At 35.9% G+C, this 21,635-nt stretch overlaps 1 protein-coding gene across 15 annotated transcripts in view; it reads right to left on the bottom strand.

Annotated features, from left to right (window-relative positions):
• The window catches only part of Syt1 (synaptotagmin 1), a 531,406-nt gene that overhangs the window by 71,700 nt on the left and 438,071 nt on the right, over window positions 1-21,635 (bottom strand). For all 15 annotated transcript variants that reach the window (XM_087192509.1, XM_087192506.1, XM_004844995.4 and 12 more), the window contains one exon: window positions 19,473-19,590. In XM_087192509.1, coding sequence (XP_087048635.1) covers window positions 19,473-19,590 — 118 coding nt within the window. The remainder of the gene's footprint in view (window positions 1-19,472; window positions 19,591-21,635) is intronic.

The raw sequence follows: 21,635 nt of genomic DNA, 5'->3' as shown, positions 1-21,635 counted from the left end.
ACATTGGTTTATAGATTATATTATTTGTGACCAAACTGATCCTCACAAGATGAGCACATTCCTGAAAAAAGAAATGTACTTGAACAAAATTTAATAATGGGAAGGGGGGTGAAAAGTAACAATACAGCTGAGTTGGTGCCTCTTTCTTTTTCAGTTGAAGTGTGTCAGTCTTGCTGAGAGATAGAAAGATGGCCTATTTCAGGTTAAAAAGTGGACTAAGAAAAGTAAGAAGTAAGAAAAAAATGAACTTTCGTCAAATATTAGTTAATATTTAAGTGTACATTATAAACATTGTGTGCCTGTGGAGGTGTTTTTCATATGAGACCCTCTTTAAAACTAAATGAAATGAATCCCATATGCTTTTTTTTTTTAGTGATGCCAGGAAAGTGCTCTACCATTGAGCTGCACTCCCAGCCCCTTCTACTTATGAATTGCCATATCACAAAGTTAAATAGGTTTTTATAAAAATGAGGCATACTAAGATAATAGTAATTATTAATATCTTAGAAACATTTATCATTAATAAATGCAATAAAATAATTATAAAATGTTCTGGTTTTATTTTTTTGCTTTTAAATGAGTTAGTAATGTTCATCTTATACTACCATAGTAAATGCACTACATTTATAAACCTACAAATAAATACACAAGAATGTGCTCCAAAAGTTTTAATGATAAGTATATATCAATACTTGAAGACTTCTGATCTCATAGACAAACCTATGTAAGTAGTACAAGTGCAGAATGTAGGAAGGGATATTCTCCCTTAACCACTTTTCTTTTTATAAAATGATTATTTAATTTGGCTATAATTTCTCTTTTGATGTAAAGGTATACAACTGAAGAAAGATATATAATTTTAAGAAAAGAATGACTTTTAACTCCTAATCAGAGTCTTCATTCTCTGGATGAGGGAAACCTTTATTCAGCTTTTCATATTCCATTAATTTTTTCTCAATAAAATTTATGGCCATTTATTTTCTTTTGCACTTGTTCATTATAGATCTCTCTTGCTTTTGAGGCTATAGGCTCCAGAAATGAGAGATGATGTCCTTCTGACTGAATCTCATGTACCTAACACAGGGCTGGTCCCAGATCGGGTGCATGATATAAGCAGATGGATTGTGGTACAGAAGCTGGAGATAACCAGAGAGGAGAAGGTGGAGGCTGCTATTGATCTGGCTTCCTCTTCCTCTGGGATCACAGCAAACCTTAGTCCAAGAAGACGACTTAGGCTTGGAAATGAAACTTTAGATCTATTTGTCTAGGGAAGCCTCTTGTATAATCAAGTGTCAGTTCATATTACTTCACACATCATTTACTTTTTTGGGAAATATTGTCAATGTTCCAGAGTTTCTTCTATGTTTCTCAGCCATTCTTTAAATACACTTTGGTTTAGATTATGTCTACCATTATGGCCCCTATTTAAGGATCTCACTACAATATTAGGTCCAAAGGTTGCTGCCCTTTGGAGGATAACATAATATGTAGGAGCATCAACCATTGGAGTTACACAACATTATAATTAGGTGTGATATCAATACGTGTATAAACTAATATAATCTGAAGAATTTTTACTTTAACATAATTCTGTCTTCAAATATTAATTTAATTATGATTTGTTCTGATTCTAGTTCAGTTTGTTTAGTTCTATATGCACAACACTGCAGATTAGATTTGCATTTTAATCTCATTTCCTCATGGGGACCTGCATGTCCTCACCACTATTTAGATGAGGGTGATGCAAAAAGTGAATTTGGTATGGTCTCTAGCTAAAAGAGACCTTTCACAGAGCAAAAGCCACAGATTCTTATAGTGTAAGAACAATCATGGAAACACAGAAAATGGAATAATGAGGATGTTATACTGATGATTAAAAAACTGCCTCATGAATGAGAAGAGGAATTTACAGGACACAATCAAAGGACAACAGTCAGTGTTCAAGGGGAAAAAATATACACAGCACAGAAGTGAAGACTAAAAAGGATGGGGCTAGGATATCTGGAGAAGTTTCCTGGAGAAGCAAATACTTTAATTGTGTTTCTTATTTTTCTGTTGTTGTTGTTGAGTTTTTCTCTTTTGTTGACTTTTTGCCAAAGGAAAAAGGAGGAACAAAAATGATAAGATACTATGACACTTTTTAGCTCACATTTCTGAGATATTACTTCTGAAATGATTAAAAATAAATTTAAACTTCATAGGAACTGAGAGGCTGAATTTGATTGTTGTCTCCCAGGAAGCCTCAGCTCATTGTTTTGTGGCTGCTCTTTTTTGTGTTAGGTAAACTTGTGAACACTAAACCCTTCTCTCTCTTTTGTGTCATTGAAAAGAACATAAATTGCTTCTGGACATTATTTTCCAAAAGAAATAAGAAACATCCTGGAAAGATGAATAAAGAACAGTTGTTTTTTGTGCTCATTAGGGTGTTTGCAGGGATTCGCATGTGTTGGCATTTGCAGGCACAGTTGGATACCCTTACTTTGTCAGAATAATCTATAGAGGGTATTAATTGTGAGTCAACTGATGATCATTTGGCAACTCAGAGGCATTTATTGTCTTCTAGAGTTGAAGCTGGTAGGTGTAGGGATGAGGGCCAACTGGAGTTACAGGGAAGACAGTCTAGACAGTTGCAAGCAGGTAGTCATGGGGAGCAGATGCTGGAGCCAGGAGCTGAGGCCTGCCCTGTCTTCACCCTGTGACCTAGACCAGGTCACTTTTCCAAGCATTAGTTTTCCCATTTGTTTTTGGAGACAATTATACTTGCTAATGGGATTATGATGATGTTTAAATAGAACTGAATTAATAAATGCTTAGCACAGAAAGCATTGATTAAATTATAGGTATTATTATTATTAATAGTAGTATTTCATTCTCATCATCTTAAGGAAAAAATAAAATCACTCTTAGTGGGAATAGATTTGTCTTCAACAGATGCATGTTCCACATACTGATGTTAGCTTTGGGCCAGGTGTGATCTTTTAGAGCTTTAATTCTCACACAGAATAAATTGTTTTAGGAGATGGAGACATTTAGCAGGTTAGTCCCCTGACCCCCCAACCTAAGGCAGGTGGGTGGGTCACTGTCTCTAATCCAGTGCCTGATTCTCACTGCTAGCCTTTGCTTAGGAACTAAAATTGAAAGAACAAAGTGAGGTCACCCTTTGCTTACACCTAGTGATCCCAGATCAGATCTTCACAGATGGCAAGAGGAAGTTCGAGTTTTTTCTCCACATGTTCACTGGCAGTTATTGTTTTCTGTCTTGTCTTTTGCAGCTTAAATATTTCCCATTCTTTGACTGAGTAACTGCCTTCTCCATGATCCTGATTTCCTGCTGGATTTGCTTTAGAAAGTTCATGTCTGTCCCCTTAACTGTTTCTGCGGCTGTAGAAATGAATGCCATGTTCCAGCCCCTCGGTACTGTATAGAGTGTGGGAGCTCTGTTGCTGGAGTCTCATCTTGAAATGAGTAATTTCAGTTAATAATAGGATTACACTCTTGTTTTATATTTCAAATTAAATCACTTTGAAAGTTAAATGGGAAGTTAGGCAATGGGAAGAACCACCCATACCAAAGACAAACAGAAATAAGTAGAAGTAAGTTTCAGCTCACTGATTCACACAAGATGGAAAAAAAATTTCATTCCTGATGTCTTTTTTGTAAGCAAATATTTCTAGTAGCTTTAATAATTAGTTCCTTTTGCAGCATTAAAATGGATGGACTAATTTAGATTTAAAAAATAAAATTTCAAGTGATATTTATAAGAATCCAAATTTATAACATCAGGGTAATTTATATATATTCATATTTAATATATAAAAATTTATATTCATATTTAATATATAAAAATTTATATATATAAATTGAATGATATCTTTCCATTTAGCTTTAGGGTAAACTTACATAATTCTTCAATTTCATTGTACTGAATTATTTAAATATTAAAAATAGCTTCACTTAAAAATAAAAGCATCCCTGATCACAGTATGTTTGTGAAGAGTTTTATCTGAGGATCAGGCTGAAATGTACTTCATAATTTTGTGTTCATACCTGCCTTAATATCCTGTGCAGTTCTGACAGTTTCATCCCTAGAGTCTGAAATATAGAGTGTCTTCAGGTTTATAGCTTCCCAGAAAATGTTTCCTTGGCAATTGGTTTAACCTTGAGTCAGGCTGGGTACAGAAGTTATTTGAGAGAAGCAATGTTAACGATGTAGGCAAATTGAGAAATTAGCCAAATAGTAAACCAAACTGGCATAGGGGAATCATTTCTGCTGTAAGATTACTGAACAATAACTTTTCATAGTTTTTACCTAGATTCTTAGTAAATACTTTGAGGTTCTTTTCCTATCGACAAGTTGAACAAATAATGAAGACTATAGAACAGGTGCCCAAGGCAGCAGAGTTTTCTCTATTTTTGAAATGCTAGGATGGGAACAGCCTAAAGACATATTTGATATAAAAAATGAAATTTCAGCCAGAAGAAAACAAGCCAAAGCGGGTCAAAGGGTCTTGCAAGGATTTAAGAGTTTACATGGATGCTTTTCTTGTTTTTGGTGTTGATTTTATTTGTGACTATTTGAGAATTTGTAGAGACCAGTGAAAGCTGAAATTTCAACCACTCAATTATGTTTCAACAATGAACAATGACTGCTGACTCATAATGTATCCAATTAGGTATTTATCAGCTGGGGCACAATTATTAGGCAAGACAACTGGGAGTTGCTCTGAGACTAGGCCCTTCCACTTCGAGTCAATTTAACATAGCAACAGCAGATTCCATCTGTGGGTGTTTCATTTTAGCAAGAAGAGTTTGTGCAGCAACCAGGTATTGACTTCATAATTAGGATGGCAGAGGCTCTATTCTTCCTCTTTATTCCTATTTGTTGGCCCAATTAGCTGTGTTGTTTTGTTGAGCCTGCTAGCATAAAAGAAGCACTTGGAAGAGAACTCTGGTACCTTAAATAATTCAAATTTTAGCTTGCAGACTTGAAGGTGGAAATGAACTACAGTCAGCCCTCTATATATCCAATGATTCAACCGACTGTACATTGAAACTATAAAAAAAATTACACTCACACTGAACATGTACAGACGACATCTTGCCACTCTTTCCTCAAGAATACAGTATAACAACTATTCACGTAGCATTTCTATTGTATTAGGAATTATAATAAATGTAATCTAGAGAAAATGTATGCAGGAGGATATACATAGGGTATATGCAAACATCCCATTTCTCAGAAGAGATATGCATATTCTTGGATTTTAGTATTTGTGGGAGAAGAGGGGAGTCATGGAATTAATTCCATACAACTGAGGGACAACTTTACTTGAGAAGTATACCATTGGTCTTGTTTCCTATATACTGAGAATTTTAGCCAAATAGTAGCAGGAGAGGGGAGGAGAATCTGCCAGTTAGTTTAGTTAGTTTTCAGATGTCCTCTTAGGTTGGCAAATGACTACCGTCCAAATAATGAAGAGGTATTCTTTCAAAAACATACACACGTGCCATATTGATATCAGCCATAAAGAAACACAGGTTCTCCTGGAACCAAGTCATGGTAAAGAAAAAGTAAGAGTTAACCAATAATTGTTTTTTGCTTTGAAATGACCGACATTTACAGTAATACTTTCTACTAGAGCATCCACCTAACATTATCTCATTTGTTTATTTAAAGCATGGCTGTCTTTAATACCCCAATTTTATAGATGAACAGGCAGAAGATCAGAAAGGTCAAGGACTTTAGACCCAGGTTTTGCATTGCGGTTGCTTTTCCTTTTTGTCTGTGTCCTGCTGTCTCTCAGGAGAGGGTCTGTTAATGGGTGAGTTACAACTCCATTGGAGACCAAGGAAGCAAGGATAAATGCTGGCATTTTCAGATAGGTATTTACTATTAGGCTTTGCCCTGTAATAACTGTTAAATCATGCCTTAGATGTGCCTCTTGGCAAGGTCAGGGCACATATAAAGGGTTCTATAAAGTTAAATTCCTGTTGGAAGGCTTTTAAGGTTTTTATATTTTAATGAAGTTGTTAAAATGAAAGTTCAGGCTTGCATAATTCATAAGTATTCACTACCTCCTTTAAAATCGCTGCCACTAACCTGTTTTTTAAAATTTTCAGTGAAATTCTTAGATAAAATGTGAACACATATTTCAAAAAAGAGTAAAATAGACTTCCAGTTATAGTAGTTTCATTATGGTATATAACTCTTTAGGCTAGTTTCATTTACAGCATTTCCCTGCATTAAAGATAGTATTGTAAAATTCAGTGTTTCCTGTGTAAACACTTTGGATTGGCAACCTTTAGTAAAAGCAGCCTGGGGCCGGGGATTTAGCCCAGTGGTTCCAGCGCCTGCCTTGCAAGCACAAGGTCCCGAGTTCGATTCCTGATGCCACAAAAAAAAAAAAAAAAGCAGCTTACAAATGTTTAAGTGGTTCAATAAAGTCTACAAATTGGGAAGTTCTCTGAAAAATGCTTGATTTGGCTTTTGTAAAGGTATATCTTTTAACTTTGAATTTTAGTGACTGTCACGTATTTTCAAGTTGCTATTGTGACAATGCTGATGGATGGAGTGTTTTAATGGATTCAAACTCCTGCAAATATAGTTGATGAAAGTCTGAAAATGTACAAGCTAATGACCTGATTTTCTTTCTTTTTTGCTACTCTTTGCAATCAATCCAGGTTATCTTTTAAGCAACACGTTTTTAGGTTTTGAACTTAGGGTAATTGCATCTTACTTTAAAATCCTTTCTTTTTTAGATGCATGATGAGACTGCATAATGTAACATTTTACTTCTCAGAAATAAGAGCCAGTCGAAGCAATAGCAAGCAAATTATAGAAACATTAAAAAAAATGGAGGGGCTTGAGCTGGAGCTTGGTGGGGTGTTTGACTAGTTTGCATGAGGTCCAGGGTTGGGCCCTAAGTACTTTGTCTGTTTCCATCTCTCTCTGTCTCACTGTCTCTCTGTCTGTCTCTCTGTAACACACACATGCTCACACACATTTTCCCCCATTGCTTTTCTCTTATTGATGGGAGGGAACTCTTTGTACTGTAAGTATTTAACATCTAGTCTGTTTATGTGAGGAGGAGCCCCCTTGCTCCTCCCTCTCTCCCTCCCTCCCTCCCTCCCTCTTTCCTCCCTTCCTTTAATCTTTCTTTTCTTTCTTCCTTTCTCCCTCACTCTCGCCCTCTGCTCCCTCCCTTCTCTTCCCTTTCTTCCATCTCTTTGCTTTCTTTTTCTTTTCAGTGCTGTGAATTGAACCTAGGTCCTCTTGAATGCTAGGCAAGTGCTTTTTGTACCTCAGCTAAGGGGAAGTTTGCTCTCTTTTAATTTCATTTATAGCTTTAATATTTGAGAGGAACTGACATCTTTATTGTTTCCTCATCCAAGAACACATTATTCTTTGGGTCATGTTTGAAGTCCTTTGGTGAAGTTAAATAGTTCTCCTCATAAACTATTTACATTTATAAAGAAATTACTAAATATATGATGATATATCCAAGTTATACTATGTAACCTATGGATTCAATGGAAGATTTATACATGTTGTTCTGAAGAATCTTGATTATATATTCCTATAGGGAAAAATATAAACTAATCTGTTATGATCCCACTTAAAATGCACATATATTTGCACATGTGTTTAATTAATATAGACAGAAAAGAAAATCTGAAAGTCTACGAAATTTCACTTTCCGTCTTTAAAAGTGAACTCTGTGAGGAATCAGAAGGGAGTGGGTTGAGTATTTACTTTCTTGCTTTGCATATTAAAATGAGGGGGGTTATGAGTTATTTTAAGTGTATTTCTTGAGTTTTTCTATAATTTTAAAACTAAAATTCTAGTGAAATATCAAAACAGTACTATTAATAAAAGCATTTGTTTCTTTTTTTTGTACCGGGGATCAAACTCAGGACCTTGTGCTTGTGAGGCAGGTGCAGCACCACTGAGCTCAATCCCCAGCCCCGGCCCAGCATTTGTTTCTTTAATCAGGATATGAAAGTCTACAATAGCAACAAATGTCAGGTTATCAGTAGATAACTATGTAATCTTGCAATTCCATATGTGTGGATATTAGTTTTGCTAGTGCACTGCCACTAAATGTATAGTTGGCTCTTTTTTATTTACTGGATAGACTTTAATGACATTGTCATATTGTTGGTTCACATCAATAACTTGAAATCTATGCATTCTTATGTCAATCATATTGCTTTATTTTTGGGGCAAAGGTGATTTCAGCATTCTAAAAGTTATAAATGTGCTTATTCCATATTTTGAAGTTAAAAAGTCAATTTCCAAAGTAAACACTTGAAATCATTTATTTGTGGGAGGAAAAAGAGTGATAGAGAGCCTTCTAGTTTCCTAGTGACTACTGAGAATAATGTACAGTAAAAATTAGACATTAGTAATTCCAAAAGGCAACTAGATGCTATGGTCTTTGAGTTCCTTTTCTGTGGATCAGTGTATAAAGTGGTGGACAAGTAAGATGATGAGTCATTGCCTTATCTGTTCATGCTGAGCGAAAGATGGAAAGTGTCTTTATGACAGCCATCCAGGTATAACTACAATAATGTGTGCATTTCTGTGTCATTCTTGCCTTTTATCTCTTGAAGACAGTCTGTCACTTTTTAAAAAACCACTAAGAGCATTGGAGAGGGAGAATAAAGGAAAGAATGGAGCAAAATCTTCTGAAAATGATAGCTAAAATAACCAATCAATTTCAAGAGTTATATTTCTGGTTTTATTAATTTCTAGGCTATTTCTATTATAGTATTACTATTATGTGATGTTAAAAGAATTTCATTAAATGGGGAAAAAGTCAGATCAATCAGTTGGAGAATGAAGCCAAAATAAGCAATTAGATTAGTAGTCTTTTAAAATTCATAACTGGCTGTTCAAGTAGGGTATATTGAGGTCTGTTCCTTGGACATATATTCTAACAGCTCTTAGAAACTGTAAGTGGACACAATCCCTCTTCTCTCAGTAGCTCATAGGACAGCAGGTGGCAAGACCATGGATAAAAGGGAAAAGTAGTGATGCATTTATAGATGAGATTAGGAATAAGGGATTAAAAGGACCAAAGACAAACAGTATATACTTTCAGAAGTAGAGATAACTAGAATAAAATATAATTTTAAAATGATTGTTTTTGATATTTGCTTTTATCTGAGCATCACAGAAGCATTCCAAACTCACACCTTTTCATGATTTGTCGTCTCTAACAGGGTTTACTAACAGTAATCTTACAGCATCATAAAAGGATTAAAAAAAAGCACAGACTTTAGCTACATATTTTCAATGGCTTTTTTTTTTTTTTTTTTAGGAAAAACTCTTTTCCAAACATGGGAATATCTCTTGAAAGAGCTCACTAAATATAATTTTAAAAACAGAAGTATTTGGGGGGGGCGGTTCTCTATTTTTGTCAATCCAATTACGTATTAAAAATTCTGACCCTGGGCTGGGGATTTAGCTCAGTGGTGCCATTGCCTGCCTCCCTTGCAAGCGGAAGGTCCTGAGTTCGATCCCTGGTACCAAAAAAAATTTTTCTGACCCTATCCCTTTTCCGTATGGTAAGAGGAGAGGAGGAAATAGAAATGCCTAAGCCAAGGATGCAAACAGAGCCATTATGGTTGGATTAATGAGATTTACAGCTGTGGGGCTATTTCCAGTGGTTCCTCATACAAAGGCATGGTGGAGGGGATTGGTTCTTATAAGTAGATACCACAAAGCCAGGGTTTAGAGATGTCCGCTGTAAGGCTATGACACAGACTCATGCATTTATGTCTGCCTTATATTGAAACTGACCCACCTCCTCCAAGAGCAACATATATATATATATATATATATATATATATATACACACACACACACACACACACACACACATGTATGTATATATATGTATGTATATGTATGTATATGTATGTATATATATGTATGTGTATATATATATATTTTTAGGATGCAACCGTAAAATATGAAAGAAAATTTGACAAAGAATTTTCAAGTAGAAAGGTACCTTTGTGATTACCTGGAATGGAGCTTCCCTTTTATCTATTCTCTTTCAAACATCAAGGTCACTTCCTAATTCTTTTATTGTAGGATGTGATGGACAAGTGGATATTACTCCAGCCTTTCATGATTTTCAGACTTTAATCATATCTCTGCTTAACTTCCCTTTTCCAGACTACAAAGTTCCAGTTTTCTTTGCTTGTCCTCACAGACAGTCCCTTATTTCTCTATTTTAGTGGGTCTCCTCTGGTGCCAGGTCATCCAACATTACTGTCTTTCCTGAGGTGGGTACACCTCACTGAGTGTACTCTACACATGGAAAAGCTCTAGGCTTGGCTAGATCAAGGGCATTTCCTCTTGTATTTATAAAGTCTTCCTGGACAACATCAATCCTTTTGTGGGTATCAACACATGTGGTGAATATAAACTTTGATGGTTCTATGACTTTTTTCTTAATTTATAACTGACCAATTCTATTTTCTAATTTGGATTATTTTTTTTTCAGTATATTATTTCTAAGTTTTTCCACAATGAAACTTGTATTAATCAGCTTTCCATCACTGTGACAAAATACTTGAGATAAATAATTTATATGGAGGAAAGGTTTATTTTGGCTCATACTTTCATTCAGTGGTTCCTTAGCTCTGTTGCTTTTGGGCCTACGGCAAGGCAGAACATCATAGCAGGGATTGTCTGCTCAGCAAAGTCATTCACCTCATGGCAGCCAAGAAGCAAAAAGAAAGAGAAAGGGCCTGGGGTCCTAGTATTCTTTTCAAGGCCACGCCCCCAAGGGACCTAAATTCCTCCCACTAGTCCCTACCTCCTAAATTTTCTACCTCCTGCAGTAGCTCCACAGACTGTTTAACCAAGCCTTAGCTTAATACATGAGTCTGTGGAGGACAATTAAGATCCAAACTATAACAAAGCTCATCTGTTACATTTTGTTCTACACAGCATAGTAAGATTTTTTTTTCACTTGCCCCTGATTTTGACCTTTCAGTGGTTTGAAACATTTATGTCACCTTCAAAATTGGGTATTTCAAGTCAACTCATGAAACTGTCTTAGCACAAACCTCTTTGGTACTCACTATTTCCACTTCACCATCTGTGGATCTCTCATTATTATATTTCCACTGAGCTACATTTTTCTCATAAGCTGTATATTGCAAGTCCAATTTTCTTGTTGTATTTTAGTTCAATTTCTTTAACCTTAATGTTTAAATATATAATTTTGATGCACAAAGTCTCATAGCAATTTACAGGGGTAGTAAACATTTGTGCTCCCAGGTGTTACTGTCAGCCTTCCTCCACAGTATCAGATACTCCTTTCCAGAATCAGCCCTTGATAAAATTGAGTAGTAGGTAAAGATTTTCTCTACCATCTCTCTTCCATCTAGAAGGCACTCAGATTCCTTGAACTTGAATTTTCTCCCAAGCATATTCAGCAACCTCACTTTCCCTTTACCCTCATACACCTGGGATGTCACTATTTTGTCTCCCATCTTCTTGTGTGTACAGATAACCAATCACTGAAATAACACACCAATGGATACATGTAGAGAAATGGAGAAGGTCATTTTCAGAGTGGACACAACTTATAAACATTCACTATCTGGTCTTATGGACTCATTGACCCTATTTTTATTTAACAAATAAAATTAAATGATAATCCAATTGATTTTTATTAGTGACTTCCATGATAGAATTTTCATTTCAGTATGAAGGACATTTGGCATCAAGAAGAAGTTTGGGACATCTTTTAAACTGCAACATGTAGTTAGTTACCTGCTCTCCAGGTTGAACCTGGTAAGAAAGGATAATGACTTGGAAGTCATGTTTTATTCATTGAATCTAAAGACAGATTGTTGGGTTGACATCTTAGCTCTGCCAAATACTAATTCTCTGACCTTGGGCAAGTTATTTGCCTCTCTGTACTTCAGTTCCCTCAATACAATAGCACTGAAAATAGTCTGTTCCTTATAGGATTGTGATGGGGATGAAATCAGGTAACATATGTAAAGCATTTAGAACAGAGTCAGCTTTACATTGTGCCATGCAAATGTCTGCTGTTATTTTTACTTGTATATGCAAGGACTGGCATGGTGCCTGGCATCCATGAGGGTAGGCACTCACATGATGTGCAGGAAAGATTGGATATGAATTTGCGTGCTAAGGGACTTACTTGGAAGGTGTTGTACTAACTCTTTTGAACTAATACATGTCAGCCTATCATTCATTTATCTAGATTTCAAATCCAATCCTCTACCCAAGATTGCCCTTTCCATTTCTTTAAAACTATGCAGAACTTCAGGCACAGCATTTCTGTCTCTTCTGTAGCACTAATACTTGAGTAACTGCACCTGGGTCTCAACTTGCATTGGGCTCAGCTATAAGCCTTTTTTAATAACTCAACTTTTAGGATGACCAATTCTAAGAATTACTTCTTTTTTAGATCAATCTGTTCACATCTTTGTGATTCACATTATTTTATCAATATTGTAATTAAGCATTTTGAAGTGTCTCTGAATTTTATATTATAACATTCAAGCCTAAAATTATGATGAAGCTTTTGACATCACAGCCAGCTTATTATGCATATTCCTGTTCCATTAGCTCAATAAGATGCCAGTTTATTTGCATATTATTGCTTGACCCTGATATCATGGCCAATTAATTTGCATATCCCTATCTAATTGGCTCAAATAAGTTTTTGCCATTTTATTTATTGGCCTAGCTCCCAGATTAGTGGCTTTTAGATGAAATCAATTGAATTTGGAGCATTTTTCTTTGTTATGCTTTCAGCAACAATGGAAGGACAGATAAGGTTGATGGTCCAGAATTTCAGGAAATGACTGCAGAGTATGCAAAGGAAAATTCTGCTTTCCTCTCTTTCAGTAGAAGAGAATGAAGAAAAAAAGCAATGACTTAGTCAGATGGGCAAGGTATTTTTCAGGGAAGAGGATACTGAATTGATGGAAGAAATAGAACTTCTTATATGAAAAAAATCCAGTGTAAAAGGCAAAGGATATATTCTATACCACCAGGGAAAAAAATTTCTAACTTGGAAATTGACTGACCTGGGTCTCAGCTAAGGTTATGATGTAGCATTTAAGCATCTAAAATGTAGCTTTCAAATTTAACTTATGTAAGAATAATTTGGAATGACAGAGGGGGAGGCTTGTTTGTAATGCACTTTCCGGATTCCTACCCCAGAACCCTTCCATAGATTGGTTTGAGGTAATCCTTGAAATCTTAAATTTAAACATGTATCTGGTGTGATTCTGATGGCCTTAGGCAAAGTACCACATCTTGACAACTACTGCCTGAAGGGATGTCTGCCTCTGCTAATTCATGGTTTCTAATTGGCACATACTGGTTACCTGGGGTGGTGAGTTGCTCTTTCCCAAATGAGTCTGAGTATTTAAATCTGGCTATATTTCTCCAGTTATATATCTAGAACATCAGAAAAGACAAACCTATGAACAATTTTTAAAAAATAGTATCTTATAGAAAGAAGAGAATGAATATACTGAGAAGACAGGGTAAGTGTTACTGCCCAGGTCTTAGTAGATTCACACTCAGATAGTCTGATGTACCCTGAGTCCTTTACTACCCCAAGTTCCCTTTCTTCTTCTTTTATTTTTTTGGTACTGGGGATTGAACTCAGGACCTTGCTCTTGTGAGGCAGGTGGTGGCACCACTGAGCTAAATCCCGGGCCCTTCCTTTCTTTTTTCCCATTATTTCCTTCAAGTAGTTGCTACAACTTTTGAATTTCATTGTCCTTTTCTTTAGGAGATGCTTTAGGAGACTCTCTTGTCTACCTTTTGGTTTTCACAATGATAAGGTAAGAGTAGGTGTGGCCAGGAAGACCCGGTAGAGCACAGGGCAGGTGAAAGAGAAATGAGGAAAGAGAAAGAGAAAAGAAAACACTTCCAACCTGCTCCCCAGCCCTCAGGTGGCCCTGACTTGACCCCTCTTTGAGGATCCCTCTCTTTGAAGCACCTTTGTGTGCAGGAACCTGCTGGAATAGATACATACCATTTTAGTCCTTTATCTGTGATTTCCTGGCACCCCATGCTGGACATGTTTTGTTGTTTTTTTGCAATATAGGCAAATATGAACTTTTATCAGGGGGGCACAGGTTGCAAACTTTTTGTCCTTGTTGATCTGCTATGGTTTCTAGCAATATAAACACTGAGGAAAAAAATATATAGAGTCTGTGCTTGCTTCAGGGAACGAGGGAAGTAGAACAGATCTGTGAGACAGCACTGTTTCATATTGGGCCAAGCAAGAAGGGAAATGTGCCAGAAGCCATAAATGAGGCCAGTAAATCAATTCATGATTCTAAGAAGACAAGACATCCTCGAACTAATTGGGTATATTCATAAGGGTTTATAAATATGAATATTTCCCTAGTTTCCAAGAAAACCTTGATTTCCAATCCTTGGAGCCTCCATTTCTAATCTTACCAACTCTGAGGACCTCAGCTTGATGTTTCAGCTCCTAGAAGTAGAGGGACCTTTCATTAAGCTGGAGTAGAAAATCCTGCTGCTCCATCTTGAAGGAAGGGATGGTGGTGAAAATGGAATGATTTATTGGAAAATGTTCTGCATTGGGAATCCAGGAACCTGAACTTTAGTCCTACACACAAATCAAGTGACTTTGAATGTTAACAACGATGAAGGCAATTGCAAGTAGTGAATGTCTTGGTCTATGTGCCACACAGAACAAGATAGTTTATCTACATTATCTAATATCTTAGAGATACTACTTTAAGTTTCTTACTAGTAAAGTTGACAATATTGTTTCACAGGACTATCATGAGAACCACATGAAGAAACCAAATTAGAAATGGATTCCCAAATGAGAAAGTATTCTACAAGTAATGACATGATATTTTAGCAGTTAAAAATAATCCCCAGATTTAAGTTGAGAAATAGAACTTCTACTTAATCACTTGCATTTTGATGATTCAGTTTAGTCTTTTAATAGCCATATTCTTAAGTAGAAAACTGAGAATTTCATTTAATTTGTGATAGCCCAAACTGAATAGTCTTGTCATTCTTCATTAAAGCTGTATTTTAGAAGTCTCACATTTCTGAGATTACCAAAAAGAGAACAACAACAACAAAAATAGCAAGTGACAACACAAAACTTGAGGAAAGTAATTGCTATGATAATAGCTGCAACATGAAATTCAATTAGGATTGCTCTCTGATTTGGGAGTTTGTACAAGTATAAATTTTGAATATTAAAAATGAATAAAGCTCAAAACTATCTCATACATTTGGGAATTCTCAACTTTTCCAAAGTCTTCATTTTCTTAGACCTCTTAATTCACTCTTAAAATTTGCACAAATAGAAAACACTTGTTATTTTTCATTACTTGAAGGAGGGTTTATTTCTAATACACAGATGTGTAAAAGGCAGCGAAGATAATGGAGTATTTGAAGTTGTTTACCAGGCAAAAGGCTTGATTTTTCTCTAAGTATTACCCAAAAGAAACCTACTTATATTCTACTGCACTAATTTCTGAAGAACAGCCTTGTGACTTGCAAGATTCAAGATCTCAGTCTGAGTAGTTAGGTTTATATATCCCACTGGTGGGTCAAAGTACTTGGGCATTGGAATATCAAGAATGAAAGTGCAAGAATCTATTACAGAGATGTACAAAGTCTAGATAAGCTTGTTATTGCAAGATATGGAGGGCTGAGATTTGCCTCATTTGCTATATAGATATATTGGCAAAGAAAAAACCTTTGTGTGGTGCATGTTAAATTAACATAGTAGAAAGGATGTAAACTGATGGTCCCTCTCAGGGAATAGTAAGAAAAATTACTTTAAAATAATGTTTTGTTGACTAATTTCTTACTTTCTCTTAATTCACTAGTGGACTTATGTAAAATATAGGCCTACTGATCTACTCAAATTGGTTATTCAAATCTATCAAACAGATGAAATTTTCCCATATTGAGTCAAACAATTGATTAAGTCATCCATTGGTTGCTTTCACATTTTGCATATCTATCCTCAGATTTGATAAAGTTACCAATATAAATAATTACAATAATAATCATGAGCACTTAGTTGTTCTAGTTTCTCATAGTAACTGCATCAATAAGGCAGCCTTATTGCCTCAACATTATAGATAATACAACTGAGGCTTAGAAGAACTAAATAATTAATCACTATGCCAATCAGTTTACTTCTTTCTTATGCTAATTCAACATGCACCACACAAAGATTTTACCTCTATCATATATTCATATAGCAAATGATGTAAATCTCAGCCCTTTGTACCTTATAATGACAAGCTTTTACCGGGACCACATCTCTATCAGTGGCAGAGTGAAGTTTAAACTTGGGCAAAACATCCCACTTTGGTTCCAATTAACTGGCCATTTTAGCAAATGGCATTTGAATTACTTGGAATGATCTGATTATATCATTTTGATCTCCTTGTGCATAGGTCAACTTACTTTGAGACAGACCATCCAAATACTTAAAGTTGTTTTAATGGTAAGTAGGTTAAACAAATTTGAAATGCAAGACTTGTTTTTTTTTCAGGCCATAGCTTCTTTGTAAATAATTCATTATTCATTCAGCAGCTATGCTTAGTGCCACCAGTCAGTGCGAGCATTGTGGGAGACATAAACACCGAACACAGTCTAGTGAGAGAGAAGCGTGATGTTAGAGGGGTGTAAACAAACTGCTAGTGGCATTTAAAAAAGACAAAAATTTGTTTTGCTGGGATGGATCAGAAAAGTCATCATATAGTCCCACCATCTAAAACCTTTGCTCTCCTCAGATGACCCCGGAGCTCCCTTTCTCCCCTCTTTCAGCTTGTGGCCCTTCCTGACTACTCCCCAGCATCCCTTAGCCTGCTTCCTTGCTTTTCCTCTCCCTAGCACTTTTCACTTCCTGGTATACTGTGTGCTTTTTTCTTTTTTTTTGGCTTCTACTCTGTCTCCTTACATTAAAAGACAAGTTGCAGGAGGGCAGGGCCTTTTTGACTGTTTTGTCTACTAACGTGAACCTAATCATCAGCATAATTCCTGAGTCAAAGTAGGAACACAATATGTATTTGTTGAATGAATGAAGGAACTTATATTTCAGGGATGCCTGAAGAATGGGTAGGACTCAGGTAGACATTGTTGGATGATATGGAATTCCAGGGGAGGAAGTCACCTATGAAAAGGATGGCAGCAAGCTGGGCATGGTGGCTTGCACCTGTAGTCCTAACACTGTGGAAGTTTGAGGTAGAGAAATCTCAAATTTGAGCCTTGCCAAGCAACTTAGAGATTTAGTGAGATACTGTCTCAATAAAAAGGCTGTAGCTCAGTTGAAGGCCCAGGTTTCAATCCCTTGTAGAGACAAAAAAAAGGGGTGGGGTGGGGGAGGGAGAAAGGAGGAAGCAAGGTGCACAACCTGTTTGAAGATGAGTGTGCTGATCCATTGGTTAAAGAGAGATATGATGTGACACTGTCTGAAAACATCTACATCATTCAATTAGTCATGATGATTTAATTCCATAGGCAGCAGGAAGCCCTTAAAATAAGAGCTCCTCAAGAACATTTACTCTCTAAATATCCTTATTTAATATTTAATAATTAAGTAAAGTCATTCAAAGTAATTCAAATATGGGGACTGACTTAGGTTGTGTGAGTTCTGAAGCTAAGATAATTGTACTGATTTTTCTAAGAAAAAAGGATACAAAATTATGAGTGCTAAATTAGATCTAACCTTGGGCTTCCTTCTTTCATGTCACAGTGCTGGTCAGAACAGTGGATAACAGGAATCATCCTAGGTGCTCTTCCTTTGCCAGGACACCAAGTAATAAGCTAATTGCTCTTAGGTTTGCTTGAGTCACATGGATATATCATGTGAGACCCACCTTCCCTTAGCCAAATCTTGAAAGTGCCTGTAACCCTTGACATCTTTGAATGAGAAGAGGTGGATGGTGTTGGAAAAATCAGCTGGAAAGAGACAGAGGACTATGATGAACAATGATAGTTGAAATATCTATGACCATGGGAGCTCATTAATAGGACTTTGGAAGAAATCATAACAAATGAGGGGCCCTGAAGCTTTCGTAGCTTGATGGTAAAGCTGCTCTGGAACTCTGTTGAAGGACACAGGGTGACATAGGAAGAATACTGGGAGAGTACTGGATATGGATGATCAGAGGGGATGGTTGCATTGATGTTTGGAGTAGGACGAAGGTATACAAAGAAGCCATTAAGGGCACATGGATGCTGAGCCAAGGAAAAGGGAAAGGTCAAGGTGTCTGAAGATTCCTCAGGATACCAAGCAGTAATCTGAGGTTGAACTGTCACTGTTAAAATTCTGTCTTCATGTTTTTCACATAGGCACACTAAATAGTCTTCATATTTTTAGAAGCTGTGCTCATTGCTTTAAATTCACTCAGCTAATCTCGGGCAATGAAAGCAGGAAGTTAGTAAATAGGATTGTAATGACACAAAAGAAATAGTGCAGATTACCCAGCTGACTTATTTGTAAAGAGAATAAATTTAGCTAACAATAGAGTTTAGTTGACAATTCCATGGGTCGATAAGTTGAAAATGTAAGTTTTAGCATTTTTTTTAGCTGTTGTGCTTAAGAATATAAAATTATCATGCTCCATTAGTCTGACCTTTGAGGTTTACAATATTTTTATTAGAGAAAGCACTGAATAATGCATAATATCCATTGTAATTCCATAGCCAGAGACAGTGACAGCTATAGTCTATTTATAGTGACCTTGTGGCATATTAAGAAATTCCTCATACTTTAATGATTTACTGGAACATTAAAAATATAATTGATTTAATCATACAGAAGAGAAAAAATTATGTTCATCCATGAAAGTGGCAAGTCCTTGAGTTGACTTTGTTTTGGAACAAGAGTATACTTTACTCCCTATATTTTATTATGGTTGGGCTGTACAGAGCTTTTAATCCAAAAGTTTTCTCTCCCAAAACCACTTATAAAATATAGAATAAATGCTTTACTATGGGGATCCACTATCTTTGAAGTATTTGAAATGCTGAGTCTTTAATAAAATAGTATTATGAAAATTGTTAGGCTATCAAATAGCTGATAAATCTCAGATGAAACACTATTTTTAATATAATAAATTTTGACCAAAATAAGCCTTATCAAAACTATAATTGTTGTAGGCATTATTTTTAGAAGAGTAGCTTTCAAAGCCATAGAAAAACAACTGATACTTTGGCTATGAAGAAGGCAAATTTATTTAGTCTTCTATGCCAATTCCAATAAATTGAGAGTGGCTTCCTGTAGGCTCTGTGTTGGGATGAATTCTGAGACTATTTCCAGGCACCATAGGCAAGAAAACTATGATCAATTAAGGCACAGGGAATTGCAGCGTGTGTGCTAAACATTCAGTATCCATGATGAGACAGCATTTAAAAAAATCAATAGTCAGAACGGACTTACCAGATAGGCCACCCACATCCATCTTCTTCAGGTTCTTTGCCTCCAGAATGACAACGGTCAGCTTTCCAGCAGTAGGGACATAGCGGAGGGAGAAGCAGATGTCACCCAACTTCTCTTGCTACAGAAACCAATAGAAAAGGTATCAGTCATTTTTTCAAGTTAAGGTGATTGCAATTTGTATGTATACATGGCAAATTCTTCAAGAGGAAGGTTCTTACAATTAGACTCAGAACTTTTAGATGGCATTCATTTACCAAGGTATCACCAAGAGTGTTACCAATTTTTAAAAAGAAAGTCTATTTCAGTTTTTTTTAAAAAAAACATTTATACTTCAACATCCATCTGAATAGATCTATAATTCAATGCTACTGGAAGTGAGACCAACATAACTTTTTTAGAGACTGCACGGAACAGCACTATAAAACTCAGCTAAGTTTTACAACTTTATTAAAGATCTTTGCAAAGGGCTTAACACTTCTTTTTTTAAGTAGAATTTACCTACATTTTTGCCATTTTATATTTCAAATAAGATTACATCTAATATTCTATATTTAGGGTTTTTGGGGAAAAGGTATTTGTGTTCCATTAAATTCTATTTGTTGATAAAAAAAACTCTGAATTCCTAATGGCTGAAAGATAGCAAAGTATAGCTTTTTGCATTTTTGGTTTTATTCATTTCAAATGAGGTCTTTCTTTTTCCTTATCTAAAAATTTGTAAAAACAGAAAAAGCAGGTTGTAAAATTGAAATACACGTAACCCGGTGCCAAGTGTTTCATAGCCCCTCATGTTGTGTCACTGGTGCAGCTCTTTAGGGCCAAAGAGCACTCACCCATCCTGCACTCAGGCATTTTTGAAAACTGACCTAGAGTTTCAAAGCATCCGTGTATGGATGTTTTCTTCTCCTATAGCCCCTCAAAAAGACAGTGATTCTCTCACCTTGATATTTTAGGATTCTGTAGGTTTACTTGTTATTCTCTAGGATTATTAGTTAGAACTAGGTTATTATGCAATACGAGTATGAATTTGCATCCATATTTTGTGTGTGTGTGTGTGTGTGTGAGAGAGAGAGAGAGAGAGAGAGAGAGGAATTTGTTATACCTGTCTCCTTTGATCTAAGAGATTCCTAACTGCTATAATTTTTTAGTATTTCCCCTTACAAAATGTGAATCCTGATTTTACATTTGTGTCAGACTTTTTTTTTTGGTACCAGGGATCGAACTTGGGTCCTTGCTCTTGCACAGCAGGTGGCAAAACCACTAAGCTAAATCCCCGGCCCTGTGTCAGACTTTTGCACGTAGGCTTCTAAGATAGGAATGAGGTCATATCCTAAGGATTTCTCACATTATACTTTTATTATGATCATGTTTTGGCCTTATCTGTAACTTGACATGTGCTAACTTGCCAGAGTCTCCAGTGTAGAAATAATTCTCTAGATGTAATTTAATAATGTTAGGAAATACAACCCCTCTTTTTCAGGGTACCCATTATATCCATCTTTCAAAAAAGAAAGGGTATGATTTATTTATAGGTGAAATGCAATATATTCATAGAGAAAGAGAAAGAAGGAGAAATATTGCTTCCTGTTGCTTAAGTCATGCCTTTATCAAAACACATGTTTATGGTTCTGGTTGTTTCCTCAGTCGTTGTGGCATTTTACCACATTCCTTTATGTTACTGAGAACTTTTTGTATTATTTTAAACATGTCTTAATTCTTCCATATGACTGCATCATCCTTGCCTAGATATGACTTTCTGTACATTCCCAAAATATAAATAGGTGAAAACTTTAGATAATCTCCTGCATTGAATTGCTGAGGTCATACAGAGTTACTTATAATTTGCCAAATTCACCTGAATGTACCTACGCACTGTTAGGAATTAATTTACATGTCAGGAGAATCTAGTTGAATAGATTACTCTTCATAGTCTCTGAAGATACAGAGTGGGAGTCAATAACACAAAATGAATGCAAAATATGGACAAATGCATCTGAACTTTATGAAACAAAAGAAATGCAAATGAACAAAATTGTTCATAAGGAAAAGGTACTTTCTAAAGGGGTCTGTCTGTTCTCTAGGACACCTCTGGGGGCGCTGGCTGTGCGGCAGGGTCAGGTTACACAACAGGTCTATCAGGCATGTCAGATGTGACCAGTCTGGAAA

This window comes from Heterocephalus glaber, unplaced genomic scaffold, assembly GCF_053883595.1.
Source record: "Heterocephalus glaber isolate CG9 unplaced genomic scaffold, H.glaber_assembly_v1.0 deba00001571, whole genome shotgun sequence".
Lineage (NCBI taxonomy): Eukaryota > Metazoa > Chordata > Mammalia > Rodentia > Bathyergidae > Heterocephalus > Heterocephalus glaber.
Note: the sequence above shows the minus strand (reverse complement) of the source record. Positions and strands in the feature narration are given on the sequence as shown.